The sequence below is a fragment of the Trichomycterus rosablanca genome, chromosome 10 (genome assembly GCF_030014385.1).
Source record: "Trichomycterus rosablanca isolate fTriRos1 chromosome 10, fTriRos1.hap1, whole genome shotgun sequence".
NCBI lineage: Eukaryota > Metazoa > Chordata > Actinopteri > Siluriformes > Trichomycteridae > Trichomycterus > Trichomycterus rosablanca.
The window spans coordinates 29,560,834-29,572,183 of NC_085997.1; the positions used below are offsets into that span (position 1 = coordinate 29,560,834).

The 11,350-nt window shown below is 39.5% G+C and overlaps 1 protein-coding gene across 3 annotated transcripts in view; it reads right to left on the reverse strand.

The window, feature by feature from the left end:
- The window catches only part of spata20 (spermatogenesis associated 20), a 64,281-nt gene extending 53,764 nt beyond the window's left edge, over positions 1–10,517 (reverse strand). For all 3 annotated transcript variants that reach the window (XM_063003771.1, XM_063003772.1, XM_063003773.1), the window contains exons 1-11: positions 10,296–10,517; positions 7,747–7,884; positions 6,850–6,914; positions 6,609–6,763; positions 6,380–6,523; positions 5,260–5,461; positions 4,923–5,053; positions 3,952–4,056; positions 2,678–2,752; positions 1,812–2,024; positions 94–286 (exon numbers count right to left, since the gene is read on the reverse strand). In XM_063003771.1, the coding sequence (XP_062859841.1) occupies positions 94–286; positions 1,812–2,024; positions 2,678–2,752; positions 3,952–4,056; positions 4,923–5,053; positions 5,260–5,461; positions 6,380–6,523; positions 6,609–6,763; positions 6,850–6,914; positions 7,747–7,884; positions 10,296–10,483 (1,609 nt within the window). In that variant the 5' untranslated portion in view covers positions 10,484–10,517. The remainder of the gene's footprint in view (positions 1–93; positions 287–1,811; positions 2,025–2,677; positions 2,753–3,951; positions 4,057–4,922; positions 5,054–5,259; positions 5,462–6,379; positions 6,524–6,608; positions 6,764–6,849; positions 6,915–7,746; positions 7,885–10,295) is intronic.
- Positions 10,518–11,350: the final 833 nt, after the last annotated feature.

The window sequence follows — 11,350 nt, forward strand, 5'->3', positions numbered from 1 at the left end:
CTTGATTTTAAGCACCTGTTTTTTCATTAATGATGCACTTGTGTTGATAGAACTAAAAGAAAAGAACACAACTCATGTGCATGTTGGTCGTACCATTCCATGAAGCCAGCATCTTAGAATCCAGGTGAGGCGAAGGCCGTGTTTTACGCACCGCAGCTAATTTGGCTCTGGCACTGGTCAGCACTTCATTTAGCCTGTTCACACTGAGGCCAAAGCGGGCAGCAGTAAGCTCAGCTGAATAACGGACGATAAGCACGTTCTGACCCCGCAGCTCTCCATGAGGGTCCTATGGGTTACACCAAAATATTAACATGGGATTTAGGTGTCACATCTGGCAAAAAATAAAACACATGACCTTTGTAGAGTATGCATAAACTTGTCTTGAGAAGCCCAGTCATTCAACCAATTACACCTGGGTCAGAAGTAAAGCGGGACAATCCTGGGAAATATCAATACCAACACTAACTTACTCAACAATTTACCAATTTGGTCACCAAGAAGATAATGGTCAGCGGTTGGCTTTCTCTGTTAGAAGTGGCAGCCTTCCCTAAATTAAATGACTCTTTTTGCTGAACCTTGACTTTTGTGATAAATGGTAGGAATGGATGTAGTGGTGCTGTTACTCCAGACATCAACTCTTCTGTTCTGCTAATAGTGGTTGGGGTCTTCACTTTCCAAAATAAATTTACTTATTTCACCCATTTACATGAAAAATATTAATAATAATAATAATAATCATTTAGTTAGATAATAATAATAATTTATTGGTTGATTTACTTATGTAAATAAAAAATAATAATTTAGTTAGACAATAATAACAATAATACAAATTATTATTATTTATGTATTTACGTAGATAATAATAACAATAATAATGATAATAATTTATAATTTATTCACTTAAGTACATAAAATAATAATTTAGTTAGATAATAATAACAATAATACCAATTATTATTATTTATTTATTTATGTACTTATGTAGAAAATAATAATAATTATTATTATATTTTCCTAAGTCAATATCATAACTTAAAATTTTTAAGGTCTCTTGTATAGAAAGCATTCTGGTTTCTATAAAGTGTATGGTAGATTCATGCAACAGTTGTACTTAGATATGCGGCTGTTTAGTTCTATTTATTTTTATTTTCAAGTTTGTGTAAGTACACTATGGACCACCTATATATATATATAGTAAGGGAGAGAGAGTAATATTACACATTACTTTACTCATATAATTTACTTCAACTTTTTACTTTAATTTACTAATTGATTTAAATTAAAACATTACATCATTTTGGTCACTATTTGCCTGTAGTTTACCTGTTTATTGCAATAACTATGAAGAGGAAACCACAACAGGTGTAGTTTACATGGACCTTATCAGCAGTTAAATTCTACGTTATTGTAGTTTGTGTTTATGTTTGAACACGTCGGTATTTTGTCTGTTTGTTTGTTTATTAGGATTCTAACGTTATGTTTTATGTTATGTCGATTACATTAATGACAGGGCAGGTAGTTAGTGGTTACACAAGATTCATCAGTTCTAGTTCAATGTCAAAAACAGCCATGGACAATTTTGTACCTCCAGTTCACCAAACTAACATGTCTTTGTACTGTGGGAGGAAACCGGAGCTCCCGGGGGAAACCCACACAGACATGGGGAGAACATGCAAACTCCACAAAGAAAGGACCAGTGGTGACAGTGCTACCCACCCACCTTTGTGTAAACCTTAGTTTTTGGTATTGTATTTTTCCTTTATGGTTGTTCAGTGTCTTTCTTTAAAAATAATACATAAAAAATACTTGACCTGTTCTGGCTGCACGTTGCCTTGATCCTTCACACCATAATGATGCATAAAGATATCAGCTTGAGTTGCACCCCCCTTAGCCCCCTCCACCATGTCTGAGAGCAGCTCCCTAATCTCTCCAGCCGTCCACACACAGAACGCCCCCTCTTTCTTCTCACTGGAGTCTGTCGCAGGCAGAGAGTCTGCATCCTCAGCGCTGTAGAATCCTCCTGACTGCAGAGGGCAGCAGAGAGACATTAAAATAAACCGTGTTCTCCTTTATATACTATACACACACACAATTGCTGATAAAATGTTTGAACATGAGTGTTAGAATCACAAACAAAATCCACCAAGGACCTCCCAAAAAATCTCAGGATACCTTAGGTTTACAGTCAGAAGCCACAAAATGTTCTGCTGAACACAGTACCTGTATCGTGTCTTAACACTTTTGATTCTTTTAATTATTTTGTAGACTGTTTAGTTTCACCATCATAGTGCAGTGTTAATCCTGGTCAGGAACACGGTGGGTCTGATTCACTGGGAGAAGTGCAGGAAACACCATGGACAGGACACCACATACCCTCACACTTAGGGCAATTGTAATAGCTCCAGTTGGCCTAAGCCAACCTGGAGGAAACCGACAAGGACACAGAGAAAACATGCAAACTCCACACAGAAAGGACCCTGTCCACCCAGCCAGGAAATCAAACCCAGGTCCTTCTTGCTGTGAAGAGACAGCGCTACTCACTGTACCACTGTGCCACCCAGACTGGATCGTATACAGTAAACAGTTCTGTTTCTCACATTTGCTCAGACTATTTCTCATCAATTTTTTTGATCCATTGTAGCAGTCACATACAACCGATAATGTAGAAAGATGGTACCTTGTGGCTGAGGTCTCTGGCAACGTAGTGCAACACATCCCGGGACACATCAGCAAATAGCTGCTCACCAGACACCTACATAAAAAAACATAAATAAATAAATGAATCAGCAGCATCACAAAACCAAGGAAGTAAAATGAGTACAATCTGGAGTGACAAACAAAGTAAAAATAGCATCACACAGTAAATAAATGTATTCACCCCCCATGACTATTGATTCACTCACTCACTTTCTTAACTGCTTATCCAATCATCCCAGCTTTTTCAATGGGTGCAAGGCACACAGTAACACCCTGGATGGGGCACCAGTCCATCGCAGGGCAGACACACATACACATACACAAACACAAACATACACCCATTCACCTATAGGGCAATTCAGTGTCTCAAAACTCCACACAGAAAGGACCCGGACAGCCCCGTCTGGGGATCGAACCCAGGACCTTCTTGCTGTGAGGCGACAGCACTACCCATCGAGCCACCGTGCCACCCTTGATTCATATCTTGAAACAAAAAGTCTTAACAAGCAGCACACTATGGGGTCAGAGCGCAGGGTCAGCCATTGTATGGCACCCCTGTAGCCTAGAGGGTTAAGGACCTTACTCAAGGGCCCAACAGTGGGTGCATGGCAGAGTCGGGATTCAAAACCGCAACCCACTAGGCTTCCACTGTCCCACTTAGAAAGCAAATATGTCTTATATTTTCTTTAGATGACACATTAGGTGACAAATTTTCTTCAGATGACTGAAAGTGGAACACTGGATTTTTACAAAGCGTATGTATTGGGTGATGGATTCTCCAAGTGAAATTTGTTGACATCACTGGTTGAAATGATTAAAGACAAAGCTGCTTTAAAGAAAAAACATGTGCCTGGCACATACATAGAGAAGTGAATAGTTCATGCCCATGCCCTGCCAGCTCTTCTCTTGCAGTGTGAATGTTTTGATTTTTACAGATTTAAGAATCTATGCCAAAACAGAAAAAAAACCAATGCTGATTCATGTTTAAAAGAAGTCTATTTATAGACTTCTAACATTTAAACATGAATATTTCAGATTTTTAGTAAAGTCTATTAATTAAGTAGATGCACAATATTTGACCCTACAGTTTTATTCATTGTGAGTTTGTTCCAGGGTTCACTTGAATAAATATCCTCATGCAAATCAGTGCACATTCGAACAGAACATTTGTGTAAGTGGAACTCACTAACACAAGATATTTACAGAAGGAAGAAGCATACCATACCATCATTAGCCACACACATGCACGCTCACCTGGTACGCGATCATGTAGGCCACGGCCAGCTGGGCTTGATCATACAGCATTTTCTCAAAGTGGGGAACATGCCAAGATGAATCTGTGGAGTATCTGTGAAAACCCTGAATCAGACAGACAGACAGACAACAGTGGTATTCAGAGTAGAGCCGTGGTTCCTCGTGGGTTTTTCGAGAGCCTTGAGTGGGTCGCAAGCCAAAAAAATGGGTCGCAGAGAAAAATGATAATAATTAAATAAACAAATTTTAACAGGCACATAAACACAAAATGAACTTGTACACAAACACCCCTCATGGATGCTTTACATTGCATCTTAAAAACCACCATTAAGTATATTTCGTTTTAAAGCATTGTTTGTGTTGCCTGGGTCACAGTAATAAGCATAGAAAAAATGTGGGTCGCTAAAAAAACCCTAATCTAAAGGATTCATCCTTGTAACTTTAAGGAAGTTTTTCGCTGCCTGCGTTGCCTGATGCCTACTCTTTACACCCAATCCGGAAAGATCACATTGATCACATGGGTTTTTGGCCTTTTCATTTTAAACACAATAGCACAGTGTGATCATTGGCTATCCAGCATGTCACCCCATCACCTGTTTTTACAGGTTTATAGACACATGACAGTTTTAAAGGAACAATAACTTTACCGTTTTTAAACTCACTTACTAACTGGTCTACTCAGGAATAACCTGGCAACCTCAAACAATTGCCACACTAGCCCACTATCGCTGTGATCCAGGGTCCTATTCACCGGCTGTGCTATCAGCCGTTCAGGCGGCTACAAACACCATGACTGGTTATGTCCGAGGGGCCGAGGTCCCGCGAACCAGGGGAACCAGACCCTCCGCAACCACAATTTAACCCTAGGATAAATTGGTGGTAAACAAAAAGATAAAACTAATGTGGATATTTTTTATTTAGATTAACGGTTGATGTTTAGATGCACTTATAATGGCAGATTTGTAAATTACCTGGGCCACATGGTCATGAATTCCTCCTAAAGCCATCATTCTGAGGGTGTGCAGAGTCATCTGCAGTGCCTCTGCTCCTACTGAGGAAGCCCGATTTACTGCCCAAAATGACATCAGGAACATCAGGTTCACTGTAATGGAGAAACACACATGCTCACTGTGCATGTAATTACATTCAGAATAGTACTTAAAAAAGACACATCGGGACGCTTCAGTCAGCACAAATATCCTACATCTCTAAACCAATCAACTGCCTTCTTTCAGTTCTGTTTAATCTCCACTGATTTGGGGGATTCTTTTCGTGTACTCTATTCAGACCTTTCCAGCGACTGTTTACCAGGTGTAGGAAACTTGGGTGCACTGTTGAATCCTCCGTATTCCTCCTCATACGACTGAGCCAACTGCTGGAAACATCTGTGAGCCACATCTGGAGCCAATGGTAGAGTTTCTCCTGCCTGAGCTGAAATGGTAGTGCACTTTCTCAAAGCCTCCACCACACGTTCACCACTGGACTCCAGAGCTGCTCTGTTATTCTGCCACTGGAACAGACACAGTGTGGATTACAAGACTGACAAACTGCAATAGTATCACGACACCCAGATCACATAAAATACAAAGCCAGATTAAGTAGAAAGAAGTGTTTTTGACTGTCTGATTAGACTTGTGTGACTGCATGCATTTATTACACCAAGGTACAAGTGTTTCAAGGGGAAAGTCTCAGGAACTCTGAACAGCTCTAACCTATTTTTAAGCCCTTAACCCTAACCCTGACCATGTTTTCTTTCAGTGCATGGGTCCTTTTAGATAAATGCTACAAAATGAATGGATGTTCTCTTTTTTTTCTATTTTTAGAAGGAGTTCTATTTGTGGCTTAATTGAATATGCAAAATAATGCAGAAAGAATAGAAGAATATAAAGAATAAAAACAGATTCATGCACAAAAATACAATTCCAAAACTTTTGGTAACGCACGTAAAGTCCTTCACCTGCAGGAACTATAAATTGACCAAGGTATAACAATACTGACCAAAGTAGAACAATACTGTGGCTAAAACGCGCTAACAAAAAGGGGATAGATGCAAATAAATGCAGTGGCCAAAATAACGGAAACAAAGTGACTGCTGAAAGACACAAAAAAATCCACAGCCTGTAACAAAGAAAGTGGACATCACAAAGACTGGCCGTCGCAATAAGACAGGCTACTCCAGCTGTCTGTGACAACCCAGTTCTCTAAAAAAAGAGGAAAGATAAGAAATCCTAAAACAAGCCAGGAGTGGTGAAATACAAGTTGGACCACCACACCATCAACTGGACCCAGAAATCGAATCTAGGACCTTCTTACTGTGAGGCGACAGTGCTACCCACCGAGCCACAGTGCCGGCCCATCTGTTATAAAAAAGTGCTACACAAATAAATTGGACTTGACTTTAATTTAAAGTAGTAACTTCATCCTGTACCTGATTTATAATCCTCAAAAGCACAGTTTTAAATCCAGGTCTTCTTCCTCTGTCTCTTGGAGGGAAGTACGTGCCACCGATAAACGGTCTCAAGTCTGGAGTAAGCCAAACGCTCATCGGCCAGCCGCCACCACCACTGGTAGCCTAATGACAAGGAAACTAGAAGCATCTGACACAGGATATCAAATAAGAGTAAATTAAACCAGCATAATAACAGACTGGACCAAACCTGTACAAATGTCATGTAAACTTTATCAACATCAGGTCTCTCCTCCCGGTCAACTTTTATACAGACAAAATGATCACTGAGGATCTTCCCAATTTCCTCATCCTCAAATGATTCACGCTCCATCACGTGACACCAGTGACAAGTAGAGTAACCAACTGTAACAATAAAGAACAGCTATTTAGCATCAAATAAGAATAAATAGGGCAATATTCTGACCTAAATTATCAAAATATGATTGTACCTGATAGGAAAATTGGTTTATCTTCACATTTTGCTTTGTCAAAGGCATCTTGGCCCCATGGAAACCTAAAATCAAAGTGAGAAGAAAAGTGTAATGGACTGTAAGGATACAACATCAACTTCAGTGCAATAAAACAAAGAAAAATTGCATATACATTACATATAAATACAATATATGGGCAGTTGTAGCCTAGTGGTTAAGGTACTAGTGGTTAAGGTACTAGTGGTTAAGGTACTAGTCCAGTAATCAGAAGGTTGCCGGTTCAAGCCTCAACCCTTAATCGCTTAGAATGTATACTGTCACAACTGTAATTCGCTTTGGATAAAAGCGTCTGCTAAATGCCGAAAATGTAAATGTAAATATATAGAATCTTTATGGACAAAAGTATTGGGACACCCCTTCTAATTACTGAATTCATGCAATTCAGCCTCAACAACTGCTAAAGGGTGTAATAAACCAGTATTATATATAGGAAATTACATGCTTTCCACTTTACAGCAACAGTTTAGGGAAGGCCCTTTCCTGTTCCATGTTCTTGTTCCCCTGGGCACAACCTAAAGTCTATAAAGACATGAAGAAAAGCTTGGTTTAAAGCCCCGACCTCGGCTCCACTGAACATCAATTAAGGCTTTCTTGACTAACATCACTGCACAGTCACACACATGCTTCTTTGACAGAATGGGTACAAATTCCCACAACATACTTTAAAGTCTTGTAAAAAGCCTTCTCTGAGGAGCTGTTTTTGTAGACAAAAAACATTAAACAGTGGTCACTTTATTTTAACACCATTTGTATTAAAAATAGGGTGTTCATCAAGCTTATGGTCAGGTGTCCAGATACTTTTGACTATATAATGTATATTTAAACAGCAAGTTGCTCTTGCTTAGGATGTCTCACCAGTCCACGGGGTTGTGGGCATGCTGCAGTAGGTAGGGAGATTTCTCCTTGCTCAGGCAGTTGGTGTGTTTTGGCAGGTATGCACCCTCCTCCCCATCACTTCCTGACGCCATACTGAAGCAGACTGCCTTTGGAAATCTGTGATCGAGCAGAGGTGGGTAACAGTATTCAGGTAGCACATTAGCACTTTGGTTTAATATGTTATTTATGTACAATAAGGCCATTAACCCTGTCTGCTCCAAGGGCACCTTGCAATGGCTGACCCTGTTCTCTGACCCCTTTGATAATTTTATTGTACTATATGTGTGTAGATTCCAATTTGTTAGGCACGCCAACCATATACCCACTCAAACTCACTAACCACACTCTTACCAACTAGGTTAACTGTATCTATAAAGTCACTAACTGTAGTTTGTGGGACCCATTATCAGTTAATTATTATAATGTAAGCATTCTAATTATTTAATTATGTGTAAATAACTTTTTTACTTCTATTTGCAAATTTTTCTTCTTTTTTCTTTGTTTTAAGCTAGTAGTGTTTATTTTTTCTACATAAATGGGTGCTACTGTAAAAACTGCAATTTCCCTCTGAGATCAATAAAGTATTCTGATTCTGATTATCAGCACAGCTATGCCACTAATGGTAGTTTGAATCATGGCATAAAATGGGAGTGATATGGGCTCGATGTCAACACCAAGTGTGTCCTCATGGAGGAATCAGTCACTGGGCTTTTGGTTTGCTCGCATGGACAAAAAGAAAAAAAAAACTCGTACAAATGGAAGTATCTTTTGTTAGATTTTTCTACCTTGGGTATGGATTTCTTTATGAAGAAAAACATTTTTTTCTACAAAGGAAAAAAGTCGATGTACGTAGAGGTTGTAGTTGCATCAGTTACGAGGAGACCCTATTTGGCTTACTACCAGCCCCGGTTTTACTTTAGTTTCGCCCTAAGCCAGATTCGAACCTAGGGTGGAACATGGTTTAACTAGTCTGATGTGTAAGAACTTAGTGGCCTGCACCTAAACCTTACTGAACACATGAATAGGAATGCTGATCGGGAGTCAGGCCTTCCCATCCAACATCAGCGCACTATCTTAGAAATTCTCTTTAAACTAAATAGACAGGAATTCCCACAGATACATTCTAAAATCCAGTGAAAAGCTTTCCTGGAAGAGTGGAGGCTGTTATTGCTGCAAAAGGGGGGTGGGGCAAATTCTCATCAATGCCCATAATTTTGGAATTGAATGTCCCAACATGCTCATGGTTAGGTCCACATACACTATATTGTCAAAAGTATTCGCTCGTCTGCCTTCACACGCATATGAACTTGAGTGACGTCCCATTCTTAATCCATAGGGTTTAATATGTCGGCCCACCCTTTGCTGCTATAACAGCTTCAACTCTTCTGGGAAGGCTTTCCACAAGGTTTAGGAGTGTGTTTATGGGAATTTTTGACCATTCTTTCAGAAGCGCATTTGTGAGGTCAGACACTGATGTTGGACGAGAAGGCCTGGCTCACAGTCTCCGCTCTAATTCATCCCAGAGGTGTTCTATCGGGTTGAGGTCAGGACTCTGTGCAGGCCAGTCAAGTTCTTCCACACTAAACTCGTTCATCCATGTCTTTATGTTCCTTGCTTTGTGCACTGGTGCGCAGTCATGTTGGAACAGGAAGGGGCCATCCCCAAACTGTTCCCACAAAGTTGGGAGCATGAAATTGTCCAAAATCTCTTGGTATGCTGAAGCATTAAGAGTTCCTTTCACTGGAACTAAGGGGCCGAGCCCAACTCCTGATAAATAACCCCACACCATAATCCCCCCTCCACCAAACTTTACACTTGGCACAATGTAGTCAGACAAGTACCGTTCTCCTGGCAACCGCCAAACCCAGACTCGTCCATCGGATTGCCAGACGGAGAAGCGTGATTCGTCACTCCAGAGAACACGTCTCCACTGCTCTAGAGTCCAGTGGCGGCGTGCTTTACACCACTGCATCACTGAGCTCCTGAGAGCGACCCATTCTTTCACTTATGTTTGTAGAAGCAGTCTGCATGCCAAGGTGCTTGGTTTTATACACCTGTGGCCATGGAAGTGATTGGAACACCTAAATTCAATTATTTAGATGGGTGAGTGAATACTTTTGGCAATATAGTGTAGCTTTTGTCATACAGTGCATTAAGTCCCAACCACTGCAACTTTTTCCCTCTTGATGGGGGAAAAGACTTCCCATAGTGTTTTGACAAGGTAGTAAACAACACGTACCTGGTCATTTATCTCGGGAATGGAAAGCTTTGTGCAGAATAAATAAAGAGAATATGTAAAGCTGGTGATTTTGTTTGTTTACTTGAGTAAACTAGCTGGTCTGGGAAGGGAATTAACTACCAGAAACTGTATACACGTTCTTTCTGTAGCGTAGCGTATCGACTTAATTTCAGTTTGGCATAAACCGTAGTGCACTACATACATAGCTTATAGGACCACAAATGTATACCCTGGGTAGTGCGCCTATATAGTGAACATGTCGCTATTTGGGATTAGACATGTTTGTTACCTGAAACACTTCTGGGACGACCTGAACTGTAGCAGATGTAGCTGGTTCCTTTCAGGGCGACTGTGAATGAGTCCACTGTGAAAACAGGCTGTGTATTTTTTAAAGAAGACTTCACCTAGTGTGCTGGACGCTGCAGAAAGTTTACCACACGACCGAGACCGAGTCCGAGTCCATATTAATCTGAGCATCCTAAAGTCCCCAAACTCTTCTGTTTGCAGTGCTCAACCCAGCACTACTAACGCGAAGTTCACAAAGTAGCCACAAGAGGCAACAATCAGCTTCTAACGTCATTGTCGAATTCGCTCGATTTAAATTGGTATAATGGTCGTACGTATAATTTTGCAGCTGAATATAATACATAAAATAATCACGTTAGGTCTAAAACAATAACTGACTGTAAATTACTATATAAAGTAAAATATTCTGATGTATTTATGTTCCTTCATATTCCATGTAAACACCAAGTTTGTCCACACGGAGGAGTCACAGTCACTGAGCTTTCAGTCTGCTCGCATTGACAGAAAAAATATCAAAATAAAAGTTTGACTGATGCGTGTTGTCCTGGGTCGTAAATATAAATAACACTCGTTTTCGAATTTAAAATATATATACAAAATTACAAACAATAAACAGTCTTTAAAAATAAAAAGTTGAACAAATATTACAAATATTGCACTATTTTATAATAAAAACTATGTAGTATTACTATGTAAACTAAGTAATTCAAAAGGAAAAAAAATAATTAAAGACATGAAACACATCAAATAATTATTTACTAAATCTTAAAAGGAATTGTTGCAGTAAGGATTGCATTTTTATTTTTCATTTGTACACACAAAAAAACATACAAAAGGCTTTTATTTGAGGTATTTGCGTTGCTCAAGAATTGAATTGAATAGTTTTCCTAACAGCAGTAATAAATATATGGAACTACCACATCTTTATGCTACGACAGCGTAGGGCCACTTTAAAGAAAAATATTTTTTTAAGTTTCGATTTCAAGAATAAAGTCGTATAAGTTTTGATTTCTAGAATAAAGTCGTAAAAGTTTCAAG